Source organism: Molothrus aeneus, chromosome 1 (genome assembly GCF_037042795.1).
Source record: "Molothrus aeneus isolate 106 chromosome 1, BPBGC_Maene_1.0, whole genome shotgun sequence".
Lineage (NCBI taxonomy): Eukaryota > Metazoa > Chordata > Aves > Passeriformes > Icteridae > Molothrus > Molothrus aeneus.
The window spans coordinates 107,945,724-107,971,794 of record NC_089646.1 but is presented as its reverse complement, the minus strand read 5'-3'; the positions used below and the strand labels follow the sequence as shown (position 1 = coordinate 107,971,794).

Here is a 26,071-nt window from a genome sequence, read left to right as displayed (position 1 = left end):
GAGACACCAACACCATTCAAAGTACACTGAATATAGTTGAATTGAGGGCATTTTGTAACACATTCATAAGCCCCTGACCAGAGTAGTTACGTGGAGTATCTCAGGCTTTTTCTGTGTAGATCTCCGTGGTCTGATTTTGTTTTGTGTTCAAAGATTCCATTGGAAAAGTTAAATGTGGCAGGGTATTGCAGGAGAGAGCTCTCCAATCCTTGTCTGTCTCGTCTAAGTGATAGTAATAACACTGACACATCCTCAAAATTTAGATAATTGCAGAGCTGAATTTCCTTGGATATTAAACTGAATATATTATTTAAATATATTTTGTTAAAATACTTTTTTAAAAAACTCCTTTTTACATCTATTATAGGACAGATAAGGTTGTGTAATTCAGTGAGTTTTTTGAATTTAAGTCATTGATTGATCGAACAGGAGATAATCAGAATTTTTTTAATAAACAAAATTATCTGGGCAGATATTCTAGCAAGGTCAGAAATATATACTCTGCTTATGTACCAGAGGGCACATATTCTTATGTTGTCAATCTATGTATTTTTAATAAATGTGTGTTTTCTAGAGAGCCTTCTACTGCTCTCTCTCTTCCTGGGTAGTACTGCTACCTAGGCATGCAGCTCAGTGTGCTGGAAAGATGCATGTATAGTTTTGATACCACCTTTTAAAATATTTCCCAAAATTATCATATTTTTGAGCTACATCTAGTCAAGAGTGTATAATTCAAAAACTTCCTATTATTTTCCTTTCTGTTTCTAGAAGTTGAAGGACCTCCCAGAAACATCATTGGAAGAACCCTGTCATGTTCTATCTTACTTGGTTTCATTGATGCTTTTATATCAATAATGTATTTTATTACTTCTTTTAATAACGGAGCACTAACACATGAGACAGTTGAGTTGTGACAGAACTGCATGTTTATATTTAAAAATAGCTTGAGGAAGCTGTGAGTAAAGTTATTTTTACTCAATACAGACAGTATTGTGTAAAGGACTTGTCATGTGATAAGGAAGAGGAATTTTTGAATGGCTTTTCCTGCTTAACAAAATCATTTACCAGTTAAACTCTCTGTTTCTCATTGGTTTTGTAAGTGCTTTTTTAGGTTAACAAAAAAGTTCAGAAACCTTACAATAGTTTCAGTAGTTACCAGCATTCACATTAGAATGAGAGCATAACTTACTTCAAACAATGTACACACACAAAGCACAAGTCTATTCCCAAAGGCTGTGCAATCTCTAATGTTCCCTGGAATTTTTTATTTTAAATTCTTGTTATAAAGGGTAGGAGGAACTCATAGTGGCCTTATGGAGTAGCCTGTGTGCTTCCATTAACCCAGTAGCACCAGTTGTGTGTAAGGTTCAGTGAGACAGATTACAGAATAAGCTGATGATCTGATAAGGATCATCGAGTCCCGCTCCTGACCGTGCACAGCACCATCCCCAAGAGTCTCACCATGTGCATGAGAGCATTGTCCAAACTTTGGGTGGAGAGTAATGAAGGCAAAAAGAGTTCTTGACTTCCTTTGCAGGAGCAGTGGTAAAGGACTTCTCACCTGCCACAGACTGAGACTCGCTCATTGGCCAATGGTGACATACAGTGAGGTGAATCCTGAGAGGAAAGAAACATGAACATTATTGCAGATGAGTTTAAGGAAGATCTGTATTTTCCTCAAGTGCATTTGTAGTTTGTGAGTGAGCTGAGAGGGACCTTCTTCACCTGGGTGTTGAAGCATGTTGCTGTTCACCTTGAGAGGTATATAATCCAAGTGTGCATGATTCATCATTTGATTTGATCCTGCGCTTCTTGCTGAAAGATCATGGGAACTCTGTCTGAATAAAGAAGGGAAATTAGGCTTTCTATTTTTATATGACTTATGAAAACAGATACAGTATCAGCAGCTTCCAAGATGGGAGGTGATTCGCTGCCAAATCTTTTCAGCATTTCACTTAAAGTATTTGGTTTTAGTCAGTATTCGTATATTTAATTAAATACCATGTTTCCAAAAAGTGTGTTTATCCTCTCCTCTAGGCACTCCTTGACATATTTAAAAATATATTATTACCAAGACTCCTCTAGGGACTCTCCCATTCCTTATAATTAGCATATAGTTATCACCCAGCAACTGAAGACATAGTTAAATTTTGTGATCCCCCCAAAGAGGCCTTTCAAGGCCTCCCCCAAAGGTCAGAAAAATGCAGCATCCTCCTGTATGGAATAGCAGCAGTTTTATGGGCTGAGATGTTCAGTATGAGCAATACAATGGCTATTACCAAATCAGAGAGATGTCATTTCTTGTAGAGAAATTAGAATGTGTGGTCAACTACAGGATCAATTTTTTTAAGTTATTATTAAAACAATTATTAAAACTTAGACATACAGACGTTTTAAGATATCCTTCTTTGAGCTGTGGCTTACCTGAGGAACCATGTGTTTTGGAAGATGCAGCCACTCCCATGTTCTCCTAGTTGAGGGAGGGCAAAAACCCAAACTTGGATCATGGGTTTGAGCTATGTGGGGTATACTAAATAATTGTCTTAATTTTTAGTAGAGCCAGTGAATATTGTCTCTCATTAGGGGTTAACAGGATAGGCTGTGAACATGGTTTGTAAAACTGGGGGATGAACAGATGCAGAGCAGGGCTTGGTGGTACTGGTGGATGAGAAGCTGGACATGGCCAGAGAGAGAGACTTTTTACATGGGCATGTAGAGATAGGATAAGTAGGAATGGCTACAAACTGAAAAACAGTAGGTTGAGATCAGTTACTCTTCACAGGGAGGGTGGTAAGGCAGTGGAACCACTTGCCCAGAGAAGCTGTAGATGCCCCATCCCTGGAAGTGTTCAAGGCCAGGTTGGATAGGGCTTTGAGCAAGTCCCACTGGTTTAGTGGAAGGTGTCCCTGCCTATGGGCAGGAAAGGTGGAAATAGATGACTTACACAGCCCCTTCCAGCTCAAGGCGTTGTATGTTTCTATGACCCTTTGGTGGTTTAAGGCAAGTTACTTTAAACCAGATAGTAGCATAAAAGTTGTAGATCCTTTTAATTAGGAAGGTGCTTTAGAGCTCTAAGTGTTGGTTTAAGAAATTGGATTTTCTGATCTAAAATCTTGTGGTTCACAAAGTAGAGTGCTGATTAGAAGTGAAGATGGTGTAACGAAAGCCCTTTCTGCTGTAACTGAATGACCTCTGGGACGATGTGGCCTGGCACCCACTTTGGAAGCTTTTGGCTTCCAGAACAATTTGAATGAAAGGCACTTTTCTTTCTCTCCAGTTGCACTCTATGGTTGAAAACAAATTGTACTTGACTACTTTTGCTGAAGTACTGAGTACTGTGAGAGTATAAACTGTTGGCAGCTTTGTTTGCAGCAAGTTGGGGATTTAAGAGAGTTGCTGAACATTTTGAATTCTTGTATCTAAAGGTTTTCGGATATGTTTCTATCATCCAGGACATCTTTCTTATGCCTTATGACAGTAAATAGAAACCAGTTACTAAATAATACCACCTCGTACAGCATATCCCTTTGTGTCAGATAATGTCTGTACACAAAACTAAAAACGGACAGAACAATCTCTAGTTTTTAGAGTTCCCTAAAACCTAAGTTGCAAGTGAGTATTGGGTATCATCCTGGCTTTTAAATTAATGAAGAAACACCCAGTCTTTAAACACAGTCACAAATGTTTCTGTGATCTGTGCTTAAGTTGAATATTACTGTGGTAGTTGTAAATGAATGTTGGTTATTAAGGAGGAAGAGCTCAAATACCCCGTTCTTGCTTCATCATACATATAATTATGTCAGACATTGTTTTGAACTTCACACAATAATGTCCTGTGAATTGGCTAGACTTGGCAATTGGTAACTGTACTGTGTTCAGTTATACTGTGTAGTATGATATTTTCTTTGATACATACCCTGCTTGGTTTCTCATTTTACTACCTAGGCTTCTTTTCTTATGGGACTAAGTTTACAATATAAAAGAAAGCAGTCTTCCAAAAACAACTTGCCTTGCATTCTTGCATTTTGTTAAAATTGTTATTAAGAAATCTTGTGTTGTAGTAGTAGTACATGTAGATGCAAAGTAGAAGAGACTTGGGTATTTCAGATTGATAGCTACTACTCAACTCCAGTGGTGTATGGCATTTGCAGAGGAGGTGGTGAGATTACATTTTGAAATACATGTTTCTTTAAATGGATATTTCCAGATATTTGGAATTTTAAATGTGTCTACTTTTTAAAAACAATGGAAATTGGTTATGAGTCGAGATCTGTCAGTACTAGTGAAGAAATTCTGCCTGGCTCAATACTTGTTTCAGTTAGAAACTTTTCAAAACTCTGAGGCCTGTTTTGTTGGAAGACTTTTACTGGTGGTATTAAGAAAAAGATGTAAATGCAAATCCCTTAGAATTATACACTTGAGATTGTAAACAGGTTGTTAATAGTATTTTGGGTTTCAGGTTTTTTTTGGTGGGTTGTTTGTTTTTTCTTTTTTTCTTTTTTTTCTTTTAATCTAGCTAGAATACAGCTTTGGAATTAAACCACAGTTTTCATATCTAGAGATGAAACTAAAGTAACAGAGGAGCAGGATGTCAAAACTGCAGGCTTAACTGCCTTAACTATATCAAAATGGTGGATTCTTTTAATTGATTGAATAACAGTTTTGACAGAAGACTTCTAATTTACATCATGTTGCTTCATAATTGCCGTTTTCCTGTTGCATTTATATTTGAGATCTACAGTACTGAGTTTATATGCATGAGTTGATACCATGTGTGACTATCTCTCTAGCATCTGGAGATGGTAATGCTTATCACTCATTTAGCTGTTAAAAATGGCTAAACAAGTCATAAAGGATAAGGAAAGCAGAATAGTTTTTTAGAAGTAATTTTATTTTGCTGTCGCAAAGTCTGGTAGTATTTGAGAGGAGAATTTTCCAAGTGCTGAGCTTCTTTAAAACTCTGTGACTCCGCTGAGCAGGTTTTATGCGGGTACAAGCTAAGGTAATTGCTTTCTGTCTTAAAAAGATGGTGTTTTTTAAAGGAGTGTCCTTTTGCAGATGGATGTACAAGTAATATTATCTTAAATTTGAAAGTGTCTTGGGAATTGTACTAATCACACAAAATCCTGTAAATTATAATAATGTGTCCCATAATCTTCACTAGCTTTTGCCTTTTGCCCCAGATAAGGGGATAAAAATATTTCAACATCCTTCTTTTCTTAGGTTTAAGTCTTGCTGTACTCTTAGGCTGAACTTAATGTGACCCAGCATGTCTGAAGTTGCAACTTCTACTTAATTCAGAATGCTTAACACAGGGCGATTAAGAATTGCTGAAAATTTGAATTCTTCCTTCCCTTGTGTTTTTGTTCTGAAACAATCTTTATAAAGGGCTGTTTTTGGAGAGCAGAGTACAGTCTTTTGTTTCTGGATAAAATTGATGGCTGCAAATGAAAGAATAAAGAAGGCTCTCTATTCATGTTCCCCAGCCTTTGTTTCATTGGGCATTGTTTCAGTTTATAAGAGCTGTTTAGTACATATAGATTACTGGAAAGGCTGAAAGATTCCCAAACACATCAGTGCAGTCTTGTTAAAAATCCTGCTATCTCCTCAGCTGCCCAGCCAGTAGTTTTTGGTTTCAAAGATACCATGGAAGACTTTTGTTTCCTTTTCCACCACATTACTTAGAAGTCACCTTTTCTGCAGTAGTTTAAATGAGTCTTACTATTTTTATTTCAAATTATGGAAACCTTATCAAACCTGTGATTTGAGTTCTAAAGCTGAGGAAACTGGCTAGTTAAAATTTTAGTTATTTCTGATTTGCCATCTTCTTACCTTAAAAACTCAATGTATAAATAAACTGTTGGCACATGGCTACAGATCTTGGTTCTAGTTTTGTGGGGAACATGGTTCCGTGGCAGCTAAACTGTTGCTTTATTTGCTTTCTCTTTAGGGTCTCCTTATAAACATAATAAACTACTTAAGCAGTTGTACACAGGTGAGATACCCACGTAGATCTTAAATCACAACAGTTTAAGTTAATCTGAAACTTGATAATTACAAATTCTCTTACTGAGGGCATACCTGGATAGTGCATTAACTTGCGAGTTAGTAAATTTTAAATTCTTTTTGGTTTTGCAAGTATGAGTGTTGAGCTGCACCGGTAGGATGCTCTTGGTGTAAATGCAATGCAATGAGTTACAGATGCCTCCTTGTATTAGTGATAAAACTCTTCTAACAGGGCTTGACATGCTGAGTTTGGCCATGTTTGTCCATGGAGAGATTACGCTTCCACCAAGTCCCTTTCCCCTGAGTAAAAACCCCTGTCATTTAAGGTGCTCCTGTCCCACCTCTGCTTTAGTGCTCTCTTTCCCTGAGGTTGCTAGGGTGAATGGGTGTGACACCATCATCTCTTCTTTCTCCCTCCCTTTTTTATTTTTTCCTGTAGGCCTTCCTTTGCAAGATGCAGGGATGCTTACGTGGCCTTGAGTCAGTCTGCTTGATGGAAGCCCATCTGGAAAGCAAACAGGACAATCTAATTTAACTCTTGGTCAGATTTAAGTATGATATAATCACACAGTTGCTTGTGCTGTCCAAGACCATATACTACATCTGGGCATGCATGTGGATAGGCCTTTGTTTGGCATTTAGAGGTGTTTCAGATTGTGTGGGAGCTGTCATGATTTCTTGGCTATATCTCAGCCCAGGCTGCAATGGGAGCTGACCTCTCTGCTGTAGTATGAAAGGGATTTGCCAATGTACATTCATGTAGCCACATGTAAGGTGGGCCATTGTCTTGTGCAGTACTAAAATGAGACAAAACCAATCCACTGAAAAGAAATCTTAGTTCTTTGCCGCAGAAAATTTTTAGTTTTGGTTTTGGTTTTTTTTTTTCCAAATAGGCAACAAGCTGTCCTGGAAAATAGCTTTGCTACCAGAACTGTTTTATGAACATGGAAGACTACAGTACAAACACATTTCCAAATGCTGTATTATATTTCTTAATGGAAAGGCATTTATGAAGCTCTTTTTAAGAATGTGATTTGAGGGTAAACTTTTTTAATAAGTGAGAGAACAAACAGTTTCAGTGGCTCAGCTCTTCCATTGTGCAAATTTAATGAGCTGCTGTCCTTTTAAGTTAATGTCCCTTTGAAATAGGAGTTGCATTGGAGACATTTGGCTTTATATGATAGCTGTTTGAACGCTAACACAAATGTAAGTTCTGTTAAGTTATTGCAAATGTAACGTTTTGTCTGAGTTTACTTGTTCTGGTGCAGCCTCACGTAGAAATATTCCATATAAAGCATTTTACACCAGTGGTTGAAGTTATCCCTTTCAAGCAATCTGGCTGTGAAAAAGTCGAGATGTGTTTTGTGCAACATTTATTTCCAGAGGAAGGAATGTTTTTGTTCCCTTTATGATTCCCCTTCAGTCTAGATGTCTGGTTTAGTGGAAGTGTTCAGTTGTCAGAAGAATCAAGATGGTGTATTATTTAGATCTTACCAGACAAGTGGGATTTGTTCCTTCCATTCCAGTTATCAGAAAGATTAACCCTTTGCCCTCACAGTCCTAATTGCAGTCGTTCAGAAACAAAGATTCTGCTTGTACAAGACAGCAGCAAAGTGTAGTATGTGCCAACTGGAATGTTTCTCTGGTGAATGTGGGTTGCAAGTATTACATACATTTTGTCTTGTGTTTCAGGCACCGATAAAAGCAACCTGTGAAGATTTGTCATGCAAGACTGGATTTCCTGAAGATGTTCACAGCGCAGTAGTCTCAAGGAGTGTACATGGAGGACAGCCTCTTCTCAATGGTACTGTTAGAAAACATATTTTGAGCTTTTTTGTTTCTTCTAGTTGTATCCATAAGTTGTAGCCACTCTGGAGCATTTTCATCCTTAAATAGGACACAAACTCTTTCAGGAGAGAGCATTGGCTGCTCTGTGATTATTTCGTGATCACTATCGTAGGACTTTGAAAATCAGTTGGCATTAGTGGCAGCACATGCACCTCTGACTGTAATTTGAGAACACTGAGTGTTGCAATATTTCCCATTATTATCCTCTAATTCTTGGCACAGCATTCACACTGACGTTTCTTACTACCACTGACAGTCTGTATGCCATTAGTCTGTACTTACAGCTCATGTATGTATGAGGAGGTAAAGAAAATTTCCTTTTTGTTTTACCTCTCATAGAAGAACTGCAGTTACATCCAGTGCTAGTGCTCATGTTAGTGCAGAGATAGTTCCCTTACTGCTTTTTCGTGGCAGTCTGAGGAGAGACACCACTAGGAAGCAAGCAGTGGGATGGGCAGCAACATGAGAGAGTGGTTGTCTGTGAGCCCCTGGTCAGTGACCGCAGCGCTGCAGGCTCTGTGAGGAGGCGTGCCAGGAGAGGCAGGACCGTGCCAGGGCTGTCTCAGGGACAGTACACACTGCTCTCTCACCCTGGCACCTACCTGCATCCAAATGGCATGGTGCCCAGGCTGGGGATGGCCTGCTTGGTGAGCACAAGCCCTTTCCTCTGCCAGGGATGCCCTGCAGTCAGTACACCTGCCCAGGTTTGTCCAGGTTGGGAATTCAGTTCACTGTTCTTTTTGTGTCTCTATTTTGCAGGGATAGACTGGGACAAAGAGGCAGATGCTCTGAATGTTTCCTAGATTTCCCAGCCAGTTAAGTTTCAGTATACAAGCTTGCAGAAGTACAACGTTTTTAAAAAAATTGCATTAATTTGTCTGTTTTCTGAACCGCTAACATAATTTTTTTAATCTAATTTGGAAATTGTGGAACTAAGAACATCATTTTTAGACAGTTTCAAATACAGCTTAAATAAGGACTAATTTCATTTAATTTGTTGTTTCTTTCACATATAAATTTAGCTACACAGTTCAAGACATTGAAATGAAAAAAATTCTAATGAATCTGCAAAACAAATGAACTAAAAGCTGTAGTCTTGATTTTACATGCTGTATGTAGCAGTCTCTCGTTAATTATATTTTACAGACCTGTTTTGTAATTTCTTAGAAGTATAATGGAAACTTGAATGCAGGATGAATTGATTGGCTTTAGTGTATTTAAACTTGAGTTATTAAAGCTTTCTCTATTCAGTTTCAAGAAAGTATATTCTACAAGCACAGACTTTTATTAAAAGATGGCTTAGAAATTTATGTATTGAAGTAAATGTTCTGCCAATTGAGAAAATAATAAAGAGGAAAGAGAATATTCCTCACTTTTTCACCAAATGGGAGTTAATAGATGGCTCTCCTATATACTCCTGTAATAGACATCAGCATGAGAATTCCTTGGTATGTGATGAGCCCAGGCAGGGTGCAGAAACGGGGATGCAGAGCACAGCAGCCAAATGCTTTCCAAAGGTCCCGCCTTGAAATACCAAATGTTTGTTACAGGTTGACTGTCACACCAATTCCTCTTGAATGGAGATCACACAATTTTTGAGATCTGCCCTGTTCTGTGGAAGTTCTCTTTACTCTCTATGGAATCAAGGCTGTTTCTGCAGTTTTCCCTTTTCCCACCAGTTAGGAACCACAGTAGACTGGGCACTAATTGTCTGTTGTCATTGCTCATGCAAACCCGCTGATAATGTCTGATCAGCTTTAACTGAGTCTGAACTAGTTACATAGGATGACAAACTGACTTCCTGTCTCATTATTCATCCCAGTCCCACAGTCCCTTCCCTTGCTTCTCAGAAGTGAGTGAAGCATGACTGTTGGTTTGTCCTTGAATGGTATTAAAATGCATAACATTTTAGGGAAGTAAGAATTGGAAACACTGTATGAGGCAAACGGTATGTATCACATCATATCAGCTGGTTGAAAAATGACCTGGGGGAGTCTTTTTCCTGCTACCGTTTCCTCAACTGAATTACTGCAGTGGTTAATTCTTTTGAAAATTTTGACATGCTTAAAAGCATATAATTTGGTGGTTACACATAAACATACAGTCCATCATTGCATAGCTTTGACTTAAATTTAATTACACTGTCATTTTGAAATACTGTTGTTGTCAAAAGCCTATTTTCTGGTTATTAAACTAGATTCAGATGATGCTGGAAGTTAAGTATAGTTGCATGACATTTGCTTCGTTGGGCTAATCATGTGCCTGATTCTGATCTCGGCTGCCTCGCCTATCTAAATGCATGGAATTATTTAAGTTGGAAAAAGACCTCTAAAACCATAAAGCCAATCCATTAATTCAGCACTGCCAAGTTTACCACTAAACCACGTCCTAAGCACTACATCTGCATGTCCTTTAAATACCTCCTGAGATGGTGACTCCAACAATTTCCTGGGTAGCCTGTTCCAATGCTTGCCGACCTGTTTGCTGAAGAAATTGTTCCTAATATCCAATCTAAACCTTCCCTATGGATGGTGATGCCATTTTTCTTTGTCCTATCACTTGTTTCTGGAAGAAAGGACCAACCCCCACCTCATTACAACCTGCTTTCAGGTAGTTGTAGAGAGCAGTAAGGTCCTACAATTGGCCTTGGCTCACTGATCCTCTGTATTACCTTCCTGCCCTCCAGCAGATCAGGATTCCTGCCCAACTGAGGTGCACTTAACCCCCTCATCCCCATCATCGATAAAGATATTGAACAGTACTGGCCCCAGCAGTGAGCCCTGGGGAACCACTGGTGGCCAGCTGCCAGCTGGATGTAACTCCATTCACCACCTCTACCTGGGCCTGGCTGTCTGGACAATTTTTGGGTTTTTACCCAGTGAACACTGCACCTATCAAGCTGTGAGCAGCCAGTATCTCCAGGAGAATATCGTGGTAATGGGTGTCAGAGGCTTTTCTAAAGTGTAAGTGGACAACATCTGCAGCGTTCCACTCATCCATTAAGTGGGTCACCCTGTCATAACAGGAGATCAGGTCAGTCAAGCAGCACATGGCTTTCATGAACTCAAGCTGGTTGGGCCTGATCTCCTGCTGGTCCTGTGTGTGCTGCATGGTAGCACTCTAGGTGATCTGCTCCATATCCTTCCCCAGCCCCTAAGTCAGTCTTGTAGGTCTGCAGATCCTCCTTCCAGCTTCTTGTAGCTCTGCATCAAGTTTACTCACCTCTGGTCAACTGTGACCTCCCTGGTCATCCAGGACTGCTGATAAATGATGGAAAGTGGATTGCTGAGCACTTCTGCCAGTTCCTTCAGTACCTTTGTGTGAATCCCATCTGTCTCCGTAGACTTGTATGTGTCTAAGTGATGCAGCAAGTCACTGAGAATTTCTCCTTGTGTTATGGGGGCTTTACTCTGCTCCCTGTTCCAGTCTTCTAGCTCAGGGGCAAGGTACCCAGAGAACAACTGGTTTTTTATGACTGGACCACGGCAAAGAAGGCACCAAGTACCTCAACCTTTTCCTCATCCTTTGTCCCTATGATTCTACTCATATTTGTTAAAGGATGGAGGTTCTTCTTAGCCCTCCTTTTTCCTAGAAAGATTGCTTTTAAAAATTGTCTTTTAGTAGTAATTTGTCACTAGATTATGTTCTGTTTGGGTTTTGGGGCTTCTGATTTTCTCCCTGTATAACCTTGCAATATTCTTGTAGATACTTACACTAGTTCCTGTATGTTTTAGAGATGAAGGCTTTCATTTTCTTTGGTTTTGTGCATTGATACCGCCAGCACAGACGCTTTATGGACATCTCAGATATCTACAGAGTAATTTGACCCTAACTTGATGCTTTCTTGACAACTTCCACATGTTTATCATCTGTCTTGTTTATTTGCTTTTGTCTAGTATATTGGAGGACAGGCTTCTCTTAAATTCTTTGGCTTCTCTCTTACCAAAACTTAAATAAAATTAGAAGTATCATATGACTTGTTGGTCCCCCACATTCAGTTTGTTACAGTAGCACAGGATATCTGGATTTTAAAACTCTATTATAAGAAATTTTCTTGCACTACACTGTACTGTGTATTTTTTGAAGAGTTTTTTTTTTCCACCCTCTGTTCAGGTGGTACTTGTTTTTGATGGAAGATCGAACTTGTTCCCATTGCATTTAAGAATAATTTATAATGGTTTTGTTCATTCCTATGTCTAGGACATTATGACAGCATCTACTGATTTTTTTCCTTTTTGGCATGAGGGCATGAGAGGCAACTATACATTCAGTTCTTGTCCAGGTGTTCAGTTGTCCCAGTACATGAAAAATTGGTGGAGCAATATATATTCAGAATAACTTAAATTAGAAAGGGGAAAAAATGCTTCACATTTATTAATTGTGGGGGGGAGGGAAGTTGGTGGGGAAGGGAAAGAGAGATGCCCTTGCTGCCCTTGGTTTCAGGATGAGGAAATGGAGGAGATGATTCTAGTTGAGAGGTCACAGGAGTTGGAAACTTCTCCTTTTGTAGGCTGTGACTAAGCTGTGTAGAAGGTGACCTGCACCATATAGGCTGTCCCCTATTGCCTCCTTCTGGTTTAGTGTCACCAGTGTCCCATGGTCCTGTGTTCCCCTGGAACAGACTTCCCTGGTCATGCCCTTGGAGACTCTTTGACGCTGATACTTTACAATTCATCTTGTACAATGTCTGGCAAGTCTGACTTAAAGACACAGTATGCTCAGGTCACTAGATACAAATAAGATAAGTCCTATAGGCCTAATATTAAATTTATTTACTATGTTTGACATGTTGTTTCACTTGATACCAGTAGGTTCATTGAAATTACAGTGGTTTTTACCGAGGAGCTAGGTGACCTCAGAACTACTGCCTTAATTTCTGTAAAGGGAGAAATGAATAATAATTTCAGAAGCAGAATTAAGAGAAACTTCATTCATTGCTAAAAATTGTCTTAGTAATAAACCCATGGAATTACTTGAGCCCCTAGCTCTTTTAAAATGTAATATACTTTGAAATTTTTTAGGACTTAAATCCTCCAACGTTTAAAAAAGAAGATAAGTAATATGCAAATAAGTCTCCAGTCATCAGCTAATAGAAGTAGATACCTAACCCAAATTGAGGGCACAGTACTTAGGACTGGTTTCTGTAAATAAAATGTGATTACTGTTTGGAGAGCCATAAATAAGATGTAGTGTTGGGAGAAGAAGAGTTTGAGTCAAGAGGGAGTTCCGTTTAATATATGAAATGCCCTTGCTTGCACTGGTTTTATCACATTTTTGTAGTTCATCCAGGGAAAAGTACTTTTGGCAGTTTGATATGTCCAGCATGTTTATCTAATCTTTGTTCTATATCCTGCAAATTTTAAGGTACAAATAAAGCACTTTCAGCTAAAATCATTCACCTCAAAAGGTTACTTGAATGGTTTGCAGAATCATTTTTTAGAGATTCCTATGCTGATAATTATTGTAGCAGTTTCTTATCTCTCAGAGATGTTATTTTAACATTGTCTGTCCTGTTACTAAATGCATGGTTTTAGTTGTCTGCTAAGAAAATTCATTCCTAAACCATTAATTCAAATGCTGTGTAGCTGTAAAATATTTCTGAGGTCTTTGTGCTGTACAATGATAAAGAAAAAAAATGTTTTGGTGTTGATCACAGAGATAAGCAGTGATTATTGATGATTAACACTGCAGTTTCATTTAAGCCACAGTAAGCATCAGCTCTGCCAAAAAAGGAACGCTTATGCCCTACCTCCTCTTTTAGCCTGGGACCAAGTGCTCATGAAACCATCAAATGAACGGGGTTAGCCAATTTATCTGGGGTAAACTTTCACTCCCACTCCTTTAGACTTTTTTTCTGTGTGACCTTGTAGGCTTAAACAGAGCCATAGTGTCCCTGCTGCTTTCTTTCTTCTAGCAATGAAATGCTTAGAAAATAGTGTTTGTTTTGATGCTTTCAAACTGAGTGGCAAAACTTGGTTTTTGCATTCCCACAGACTTACTTTGTAGTTTACCGTTGAAAATACCAATTGGTCTCAACCCAGAAATGTGTTTTTGTTGGGAGTGTGGCCCTCAGGCATGGCCTGGTGTTTAAGAGTAACTTGACATTTCTTCATGATGTAGTGGAGGGTTACATGGACACTCTCTGTCACAGGTGAAGCTACTTGGCTTTGTTGCTAGTGTTGTTTTATTCTGCATATACAGATGTCTACCATCAGCTAAGAATAAAATTCCTTTCTAAAAAGTCATAATGCTTAAAACTGAAGACAGCAGCACATCTTTTAAGGTGGATTAACTGTAGAGCCAAGGAAAGTGTTCTTAAAAGAATTACATTTTCCAAAAGGGAAATTAGTCTTTACCCAGGGAAAAGATTTTGGCTTTTTTTTTCTTCTATTAAAAAAAATGAAAATAGTAACCGCTTTGTTTGAAGTCTCCTTGCCTTAACCAAGAAGACAAGTTGACAAGTTCCTTCCAGGCAGACAGCCAAACAATCTCAGATAGATGGGGTCTCTCTATGAGCTGCCAGCAAACTGGGGAAAAATTGTTTCAATTCTTCCCAAATGTATTGTTTTCTGAAATTCTTTTCCTGTACTCTTCACCCTGCCCCCTCTTGCAAAAAAAGAAAGAAAGAAGAAAAACACTACAACCTACCATCCCCTTCTAGTTACTCTTTTAAGCCTTAGTGGGAGTGAATTTTTTTTCCAGAAGCTTCTGTTGTTAATATATTTTTCCCCCCTGAGTTATGCTTAAGACTTAGTAGGTTTAGTTTTGCCCTCTTCTTTGAGAAGCAGAGTAAATTCTATTGCTGTTATTTGGTGATGCTGTGCATTGTTGTTTTATTGTATGTTACAGTTGCATTCCAGTTGTTGGTTTCTTGCCTTTTTAATACTTTTCATCTTCTTTTCTCAAACAGTTTTCCTGTTTGTACTCTTACCATACCCCACAGCATCCTAAATTCTCCAATGTCAGTTTGGAGCTTGCTATCCTGGATTGGAAGAGCTGCTTCTGTTTGCTTTCACTATGCTAGCACAGTACCTGTTTTGTGATACCAATTGTCTGTTCATGTACCAAGCTCTTAATCTATTCTTAGATACTTGTCCCCTGAAAATTATAGCTTTCTTTTGCTGAAGCAAGAGACTGCTTTTCTTGAGATGTCGTTTCCTTATTCCCTTTTACCAACTACTTAAAACATGGATTACATTTTAGAGTATATATAGCATATATTCACCTTACTAAACAGTGGTAATACACTATTTGAATGGTGACTCCTTTTTGCTTTTTTTGTCTGACTTATATGGGATACCTGATTTTAATTTTGAATATTAAACTACTGACCATAAGTTTGCATCATCTCAATTCAAGCTTGTATGTTGAATGTTGCATACATATAAATGGAGAATAGCATAAATAATGAAATGCAGTGATGTTATGAATGTATACAAAGGACTAACATTTCAGAAACATAATTCTGTTATTCATTGGTGGACTGTAAAGCTATTTTGGAATTGTGTGTAGTATGTGAATCAATTTGTACATCCAGTATCAAAGAACTTACAACTTAAGTTCTAGGTAAGAAGGAATTCTAAAAAAAAATCTAATCAAAATGTACTAAACACAATTTTTACTTTTCATGGAATATTTTTAATACAGGTTGAGAATACAGTTTATAGTAAAATCTTAAATAAACTACTCTGTCCAGTTTTTCCAAAGAAGAAACATGATTCTCCCTTATTCCCCGGAAAAGGAGCGCTGCTTCTGTTTCTCATGTAGATTCTTATAACTCCATCTTGATAAAGAGAAAAATACACCTACAGAGAAATTATAGAAATCTTGAATGGTTGCAGTGTTCTGGGATCTATAAATTACTATCTTAGTTAATTAGTCCAGTTCAGATAGTAATTTCTGTCTGTAGTCCATTGACTTGGAATGCACTGAATTAATTAGTACTTATTCCCTTTTCCTGTATTCAGCTGGTTACTTACAAGGGTCTCAAATGTAGTGTCCTTTCTGTGTGCAGAAATCTGAGTTACAAGCAGCAGAATTGGTAGCTGCCTCAGTAAGCTCTGAGCATGGCTCAATGAAGGATGGCAAAGGGGATGTTTCTTTCTGCCCTCTGAAGCTGGCTCTAGCATTATAGTCTTTCTAACACCATTTAGTGTAGCCTTAGTTCAATTTTAAGCTATACCATCTGGCTTTGATTCCCAAGGGGCCATTATTTTTCCTGGAATCATTGTAGTTAGAGTATTCTTCAGTGCTGACCAGTGCTCTAGGGAAAGCTGGAAGGAATGGTGGCTGCAAAACTGTGCAGAAAACCTCCCCAGCAGGCAAAGGTGCCCCTGGGTATGGGTGATTTATTTAGTTACAGAAGAAGGTTGCTGTTGCATTCAAGAGCTGCGTGGAAAAAAAATATTTCTGTGTGGTACATAAGTATATGGAATATATGGAACAGAAACTCAGGTGAAGCCTTCTGTGTTAGCATATATAATGTGAGAAAATGGTATTTATAATTAGGAATTCAAATTGTTACTTAGGACTACAGTACGTCTTCTGTTGACTTGTCATTTTTCTAACAACCTGGAAGATAAATTTACAAGAGCATCCTACTGAACTGATATTGCAGGAAATATCCTATATTGCAAAACATATTACCATACTAAATACAGATAAACTCCTCTAGTATTTAAACACTTAAAGACCACATTACATCAAATATTACTGCCTTGAAGACTTGGATGTCAGTCAACAAATCCCAAGTACAGTTTGAACTGCTCTGATTCTGGTTGAATGCAGTGAGGCAGATTTATTGCTTTTGGTTGAACTTGGGACACTCAATGTAAGAGCATTTTTTTTATTCTGGAAATAATAACTTTTGGAAGAGTTCACTTCCAGGCTTTCACAACACATCCTAGGCATCAGAGCCAGCCTTGCTAAACTCAGGAGAAAGGAGGAGCAGAAGGAAGGTGCAAAAAAACAAGATCAGATTTTGGATGGAAAGGAAATTTGCTGGACTTGCTGTTATCTTCTAATTAGACTGTAGAAGGAGCAACTGGCCTTTGGTACCCTGTAAATCTTTCCAATTTAACCCAGCACAGATGGTTTTCTGCTCGTTTCCATATGCCCTCGCTGGTTGATGTGTCCTCCAGAGGGTGGGGAAAATAATGTTGGGGGATAAATGGAGTGAAACACTCCATTTTGGAGTGCAAAATGGAGCTGAGGCTGGGGAAAGGATGGAAGCAGAAGAGTCCAGGTGATGAAGGATAATGAATGGAGGGTGGAGTTATGAACCATTCAACGGGGAAGAGAAAGCAGAGGTTGTCCACAACCCTAGAAAGAGCAGAGAAACTTCACATTAGTTGGAAGAGGAGGCAGAAGCAACCCGAGGTAAAAAGGAAAATATCTTTGAATACTTTCAGATTTCCTCATGGCATCCAGTTTGAGCTAGCCATGGACATCCAATACCCACCCTAAAGGAAATGCTGAGGACCCAGTAGAGCTCACCAGTATGAAATAAGTGAGCGCGTAGTGCTGAGAAGCTTTCCTAGGAGAAGCCACCAGGCCTTCTTTACATCAGAATGACAGCACTGTGTCCCACATCTTTCTTTTTTTTTTTGCAATTTAATTTAAAAAACGTAATTTTGTGAGTGTTCAGCCAAGATCAGAACCTGCACAAGGAAGAGCCTTTTGAAGATAAACTGCTCTTATAGCCAAGACATGAGGCTAGCTAGAGTACCTACAGCTGCACATCATGACTTGTCCACTATTTTGGAGGAAACATTGAGTTTGAGCACTAAGGGTCCATCAGTGTCTATGAAGTTGTATTGAAATCCACTGCTGCTTTTTGTTACAGGTGACTTGGTACCACCAATATTTTCTTCATTTTTTCTCACCTTGTGTGTATATATGTGCAGTTTAAGTGACTATGAAAACACCAGCCTGAATTAAAGTTAGGAGAGGATATATCCAAAATGTAAATCTTTCCTGTTGCTGCAAACGCATTAAAATGATGTGGCTGCAGGATGAGTGAGTTTGATCAGCAAGATAATGCATCACAAAACTGTTTCTCCTTTTTGTGGGCTCCTTCTCTTCTGGGTCAGGTTAGTTGTTGATTTGCTGGGATCTGCTGTGGAAAAGGAGATAACTTAATGAGAAAAGAGGTGTGTCAATGGTGATGAGATAAAAGGAGGTCATAACTGAATTAAACTCCACTGTGTTAGATTCTCTGGTAGGTTTTTTCTCACCCTCTTTTCTCTCTGCAGTGCTTTCTTCCTGCTGTTTTCATATATTCCAGGATTGGGCAGCTGAGGATCAGTGCCCTGCCATCCCTTGCCCTTGATGGCTGCTGCATCCCCACGCTTCCCAGGCACAGCAGTGAATTGTGCCTCAGTTCTTAGCTGGGTTGCAGATGACAGTGAGCAATCCCATTAACCTGCCAGCCTGGCTGCAGATAATCCCGGAGAACCAGGGCACCCAGTGCTGCCCACCCACGGCTGCCATCCCTCACCCTGCTGGCTGCAGCTCCTGCCTGCCTGTAGGCACTGATGCTCTGGGCAGAGGAGCAGCACAGCACGGCTCAGGTGCATCTCCTCCTCCTCCTCTGAGCTGACTGCAGAGCTCACAAACTGGCCCATTTAGATTTATTTTTTTCCTTCTTTTTTGCTGTCTGCTGTGTTTTGGCAGACCTGTGAGCAGTGGCAAATATTATGATCGTGTCTGCTTGCCTGCAGCTCTTTTTTGTGCACTGTGACGCCTTTTAAGAAGTAGATTTTGTTTGGTTTTGAAAGTTAATGGCATATGCCTCTCAGGTTGTAGAGAGAAGGAATTACTTAAGGCCCTCTGAGTTCCAGTTTAACATTCTCTTATATAGGGAAGTCAGAATCCCTAAAAGCACAATTTATAACATAAAAGCTATCAAAATAGCAGTGCAATCTGTTAAAGTGTTTAAAAATTTGATTCGCTGCAGTTTAAAATGTGAAATAAATGTACACTAATTGTTTTGAATGGAGATGAAGATAGTGTTTGAAGCCAGTCTTTAAAGGAATTAGTGAGATAGCACTGCAGTTAATGGTGAAGCACTATTTTCCTGTAATGGGCTAAGCAATGTTCTCTAATTAGCTTGCAAATTGATATTCAAATACAAGTAAACTGGCAATCAAATACAAGCAAAACATCTATGTAAGTAGACTTTGACGTCTGCATTTAGCATACCTGTATCACAATTATGTGTGGGTAAAGGGTAAGCTCTTAGTTGTTTTCAGCATGAAGCTTTTATTAATGGTGGCTCACTGGTTACAGTAGGTCATTTTTTTAACTTAAGCACCTGAAAAGAGGAAAAAGAAGTCCTTTTTTTTCCCCACAAGTGAATGGCTTTTAAACATTAGTAACATAATACTAAGTGTGCATGAGGTTTTTTCCTGTCTTCATTTCTTCTGGCTCTTGTCAGCTAGTTGTGCACATAGGATTTGATACATAGCTGAGTCAGTGGCAATTACCCTGTTGAGTTTTCCTGGATTTGGGATCATATTTATGTTCATGATTAAAATTATTGCTATATGGTATAGCCATTTCATTCTCAAGCCTTGTGTCAGAAACCGGATGCATAAACTATTAGTGGTGTTTATGTTGTAAGGTTTTCAGTGGTATGTAGTACAGGTTCTTAAACTTGAATACCTGGCACAAGTAGGTTTCTCAAAGGAGAATCATAGAATGGTTTGGGTTGGAAGGAATTTAAAGACCATCTAGTCCCACTCCCCCTGACATGGACAGGGACACCTTTCACTGGACCGGATAGCTCAGAGCAGCATCCAGCCTGGCCTTGAACACTCCCAGGGATGGGACGCCCACAGCTTCTCTTAGCAACCCGTTCCAGTGCCTCGCTGCCCTCACAGTAAATTATTTCTTCCTAGCCATACAAAAAAATTGGTGCATAAGAATTCTTGCTGGAAAAGGTAAACAAAAATCACACATTTAAAATTCTGTTTTCTGGGCCTTTTTAATGTCTGTATTTTCTACGCTATATAACATGTCTCACTCATTGATACCTCACACACTGATACCTTGCTAACTACCCTCTGCAAGAATATTATTTACTGACAGAAGTGTGAACTGTATCAGTGGGAAAAGTATGTGGCTTTGTCAACCACCAGTACTCCATCCATCAGCTGTTACGGTGTTTGTTTGGCATCATCTTTTATGCTAAAAGTTCTTCGGAATGTATTTCCCTAAATCAGATTCTTGTCACTATGCATTCATTAAATCCAATTAATGTTTGCATAGATTTAGCTTTCAGTGCTGATTATTGTCTGAATTCTTCAAGGGGGAAAAACTCAAACAAAACCAAAACAAAAAACCCCCTTTGTGTGAAGTGTTTTTTGTAGAGCAGTAAGTATGCATTTTATACCGTAGAAATAATACATCAGTGAAAGTCTTGACTTTCCAATTCAGTATGTGCTTTTCTGTTCAAATAACCCCAATTTTTGCTTTGCTGTGCTTTAGTGCATGTATGTGCTTTTATAAAAAATTGATCAACTTGGTTCTCTGGGGACAGTTAATGGGGGAGTGTAGGTCCCTCAAAGGTCACAGGTTCAGATCAGTTCTGCCATCTGCATCCAGTAGCTGGTAACTTATAACTGCTTGGTGTAGGTTATGCAAAAGGAGCTTTGGTTTGATTTCTTCTGAAGGAGTCTCTGTTGAAAAGGTACTTATTATACAAGAGCAGAAATACTGCTGAAATTAGTGGAAACTGGGTCAGCGCATATAGGCAGGGAGTGCTCATTGGTATGAAGGTAGCTGGAGAAGGTCAATATCACAGTGCTTTCCTGACTGGAAGAGAGAAGCACTGAAACGGATGGGAATTTGAACCTCTGGAAGTGCATTTATGCAGAGCTGTGATATGTTAGGGCAGTAGTTTTAACAGCTTGGGGCAAGTAGCACATTTAGTGTTTTAGGTACTGCAGGTGTTGTTGTCTATGTGTAATTGATTCAGTATGTTTACCAGAACTGGAATGAAGTCTGTATCACACTGAAACTTCAAATACAAATTAACAGCAAAAGAAATCCCTCTCATCTTTATCCTGTATGTCACTACCTGCACTTCTGACCATGCCAAGTCTCATTTAATTAGAATCTTCTTGTTGTGCCTGTGTGCCAATTAATTATTTAAGAATGATATGTGTCATGATTTATAAAAATGGATCTTTTTTCCTCAGAGAAAGTGATTATATCAGTTATTACAGCTGCAAATGATCTCGAAGTTATTTCCTCCTTCCAGTTTTTGAAACAAAGTCTGTAATTTACAGATGCATGCCAAAAAGCCAACATAGTGTGGCTAAAATGGAAGATTTTTGTTAGCCTTCAGTGAGTTTGCTTTTTAAAGGAAGCAAAGCCTACAAAAGCACAGGTGCACCTGGCTTTAGGAAGCAATTTTGCAAGAGACATCCCAGCAGAACATGGCTGTTCCAGTCTGCTGGGCAGGTTATGGTGCACTGATGAAGCCTGGCTTAAGGTGGCCACTGTCTCAGTGTCTTTTGGGTTTTATATTGCAGCTGATTTAAACCAAAATAAAAGTTATTGAATCCTAACAGTACTGAGTTGTGTGTTCCTCACAAAACCCAACAATAGTATACAAAGATTCTTAATTTTTTAAGCCCTGTCATGCAGGACATAGATAAAAAACTGAAGAAGCTCTCTCCAAACATTTGTTCCTGTAAATGACTATGAACTTTGAAAAGATACCTGAAGTTTTTGTAGGGTAACCAAATAAGGTCTTGGAAATGGCTGCTTTTAAAGACTGCTTGCTGCCTGCTCAAAGATGATAGTGTGACTTCTGTTGCAAACAATTTAAAAATTGTAACTGTGAGCCTAGTAGATGAGCAAAGTCTGAAGGTCTATATATGTATGTTCTAGTAGCAATAACTTACAAAGCATTTATTTTGTAGAAGGGGTAGAAATAGATAAATTGTTTGGTAAGCTGTTACATCAGTGTTTTAATAGTGTCTGTCAACCATGTATATTTATGATGCAGAGAATTTTCTAAATAATGGACAGTGTCAAAATGTCACTGCAGGTCAAAACACGGGTTTTTTTGTTTGTAGGTCTTTGGTTTTATTTGGTGTTAGAGTTCTAAAGTCTCTGTATTATTATTTTAGTAAGAATCTTGCTGTCTTACATTTTAAAATTTCTGCAAGCCATGCACAGATCTGCATGCACAGGATAATTAAGTTCTGAGTGTACCATCCCATGAACTGAGAGAGAAGAACATCACCTTAATGCCCTTAATGTAAACTCTGTCAATAACATTGCTCATTTTGTATTGCATACTTTATGTTAAATTTGCTAATTTTGCAAAAACAATTTTTCAAAATGTTTTATTATATAATGATTGTTTTATTAACAATATGATAATATTAGACAAGTCTTTAGAAAGACCTGGTGATGCCAGTGGGACAGTGGGGTCTGTAATACTCAATATGGGACAGACAGATGGTTTTAGGTTGTTTCAGAATGTGCCCAGTTAATTCTGATAATGTGATTGGCAGATTAATTCTTATTTATGCACAGTCTATTTGCTGCCTTTCTCAATGCATGTGGATGAACATGGTATATCTCATCTTTTTAAACTGATGCTCCTACTAAACATTCAAAATATGTTTTCTTCACTATAGTGAATATTAAAATTAAAGTTTATCTTCTAAAAATTTTTGCTGCAGGATGCAGAATTTTTAGTGGTTCTATGACTTGAACCATCAGGTGTTCAGAGCCCTCTGAGGTGGATGTTGCAGGTTCCAGGCACTATCCGTGGCTCTTAAAAAAAAGTTAAATCTCTGTGATTGAAAGACTTAAAGAGTGCTGTCATGGGGGATATTGAAAATGGCTGGGAAGATTAGAAGGCCAATTTGGAAGACTGATAGCTCCAAGTTCCCTCATTTCAAGAGTAACAGTTCCCCTTATTTAGAGGGTATAAGAATTGCAGAGCAGCATCAGCAGCTCCCAAATGGAGAAGCATATCTTGCTAGTGAGAGACAAACATAAAACAGATGCACATTAAAATAGGGTTTGCTGATAAGAGTCCTGCTTGTGGATAGCAGTCCTACTGTGGTAACAGTCCCTACTCTGGGAGAATGTCTCACTCTGCCAGATCCAAATGCATTGGGAAATTTCGTGCAGAAGCATTTGCCTTGCTGTGGATGAGGTGGCTAAATTAAAGTTTGGTCTCTGTTTTTGGTTCTGTACAAGGTAGTAGGACCAGAGAGGGGTGGGCTGGGGGTGGGCTGAAAGAGGTGTTTTGATGAGGGACTGAATGGTACAACTTTCCTGATATGAGTCACCCCCAGTGTGCATCTTCCCTGGTGATGGAGGAGCTCAGGCAGATGTTACTTCTCAAGTCTAAGGTCTAAATCCTGTATTGGAACAAAGTAATCTAAATTACCATGGGAGAGGGCAGTCCCACATCTCTTCCTAGCCCTCCCCAGCAGTCCAGGTGCATGTTTTGTCCTAGTTAGAGTGGTCTTGCAGCCTCAGTATGAATCAGTCTGATCACATGGCAGGCTTACACTGAAGTGACAGAGAAGTGATATTCATGTGGATCAGCAGGATGAATGAACTTGTCCCATAGCTGCACTGCAATGGCTTCTGGGAGGAGAGGGATATGGGACCATGGGCTGCAAGACCACATCTTCTAGCAGGATCTTGTGCCTAAATAATTTTAATTGTTGTGCCAGAAGTGCATCCTAGCTGCGTTTGTAAATATTGCTCATTTTTTACTGAGATCTTCATCTCTCACTGGCCAGCCATACTGCTTTGCTGTCCTTTTAGATCTGCAGAACCAGGGTGGTTGATTTGAGCATCTAGTATGCAAATCAGATGACCTTTTTTTAATGAATGTATAAATCATGGATATTTTCACCATTAGCTCAAGCCCTTCTGTGAAATATGAGGATGATGTGCAGCATTTTAATCTTCAGTCTGTCCAGTCTCTCGCCTTGCCCTTCCCACACCTCCATACTAACAATCCAGCATTAAACCCCTAAGTAAGTGGCAGTGTCTTCAGACAAGAAGAGTCACAGGCTTATTGCGAAGACAAAATGAAACAAACAAAGCCAGCTACCATAGTTGTGAGTAATTTTTGCATGCGATCCCTGTTGAACTCTCTTTTGTCACCTGGGGTGGTGTAAAACATGACAGTCTACCAGGGCTGCTTCAAGGGCTTCAGTGGCATTCTCGGTTCCTCAGACTCTTCCATGTGTAGGGATTTGAGGGCTGTCTCTGCTGGAGTCTCCTGCTGTACCAGAGGATGCTGCTGCCTCGGTGTAGGCATGCTGGCTCTCTGCTGGAGGCTGCCATGCTGCTGCAGGGCTGGTGACGCGGGCTGCCTGTCTGCGCTCTGCCTCCGCGGGCCAGAGCCTCCCATGAGTTATCATCGATAAAGATGTGCTGACACCAGGGCAGCAGCAGCAGAACTAGAGCAGCACAAGGATGTGCGTGGTGGCCTTCTGTCAGGCCTTGCTCATCACTGTTCTTAGCAAAGTCAAGATCTGGGGTTGGAAGGATTTTGTGCTGGGAAGGCAAAAGAGCCCCAGGGCTCTTGGTCACACAGACCTTTGAAGCTGTCTTCAGGAAATGGTCTGCAGTGCTTTCTGCAGTCAACTCCTCTGGTAGCCAGGCTTGCTGCCCCTCTGCTAAGGCTGAAGTCTTGTTCCACGTGGATGTACTGTGGCCCATGGGGTTAAAAATAGACACATTCTCCATGACTTGTAATAATCAGTTTGATTAAGTTTGGGATGAAAACAACAGGAATGTTTTATTTTAAGCTGAAGGCTGTGACTTGTTTTGGACAACACTTCTAAAGCTTCCCATTAAGGGAGGTAAAAAGCAAACCCGGCAGCCTTGTAAACTATCTACTACGAAGTTCTTTAAATAGCACAATCTATCTCTCCTCTTAAATTAGTGGTCAGCTTAAAAGTAATTCATCAAAACCAGTGGATTTACATAAGTATGTGGTATAAGACAGATGAAAACTAGGTCTGGAGTTTCTGAGAATACTTGAAATTCAAGGCAAATCTGGCTAGTCTAAAATCAACCACAAACTTCGTAAGCTTCTAGTATTTAGGGGTTTGGGCTTTTTGTTGTTTTTTTATTTTGGAATATCTCAGCTGGAAAAAGGGAAATCCTGTAGATCTGCTATGGATCTTGCATTCTAGAAAAGATGTGCAAGTTATTTTATGTATCTTAAGTGAATGTTACAGGGAATGACAAGGATGCTGTCTTTCTGTTCAGGGATGAATAGGAGTAAAGGTGTATCTCGAGATTGTTGTGTGTGATGAAGAAAATGTATTGGAGGGCATCAGTATGTTTCTTCAGATAAAGATTTTTTGATACCTGATTTTTTTATAATCTGACCCAGTGGTCAGGAATCTTTTGGTTTTACTTACAATTTACATGTTTTCCCATAAAGTTGGATGTTTGTTAATACCTTTTCTTTTTAATTAGAATATTGATGTGCAGTTGCATAATCTGAGCATCCAAAGTTATATTAGTATTTCCTACTGGTTTACATGGATTATTTTTTTATTTGCCCTTGACTTGTAATGAGCCTGTGAGCTACAAGCTATCTGTGTGCCCATGGGCAGATCCTGATTCTAAAAGTAAAAACTGACAGCTATGGCCAGAGGGGGCTTTTCAATGCAATACAGTGTGGCTTTGCCAATAATTTTAATTTTTCTAAGCAGACTTTAAGGGGGGATCAAAAATTTAATTAAGACATTTCTTTTTTATTATTTTTTGTACATCTGAACTATTTTGTGCTCTTATGAGAACATTGTGAAAATAAATCTCCAGTATTTAGACAGATTTAGTACAGAACAACTTCCTCATCTGAATTCAATGACTGCCTGCCTTGCATGGGTGAATACTTGTCATAGTGCAAAACTTTAGAAGTAGACTATAATACCGAAAAAATAGAGCAATTTTAAGGAGTATTAGGAACTTGGAAATGTTCAGCTTTTCTGAAATGCTGTGCAAAGTACTGAATATGAATATTACATTTTAAAAGAAGCAATTTTAGTACACTTGCAGCAGTGCACATATTAAGCAGAGATCAATAAATAGCTTGTGATAGTTAATGTGCATATCAGTTTTACTGAAAGTATTCCGTGTGAGGAGGAGGCGATCGCAAGAAGATAGAAAATTATTTGATTAATTTCATTATGGGCTTTTATTTTATTCC

General features: G+C 39.0%; 1 protein-coding gene across 1 annotated transcript in view; it reads left to right on the top strand.

Annotated features, from left to right (window-relative positions):
- The window catches only part of CDH2 (cadherin 2), a 115,149-nt gene that overhangs the window by 3,771 nt on the left and 85,307 nt on the right, over nucleotides 1–26,071 (top strand). The window contains exon 2 of the mRNA XM_066562682.1: nucleotides 7,699–7,810. Within this exon, the coding sequence (XP_066418779.1) occupies nucleotides 7,699–7,810 (112 nt within the window). The remainder of the gene's footprint in view (nucleotides 1–7,698; nucleotides 7,811–26,071) is intronic.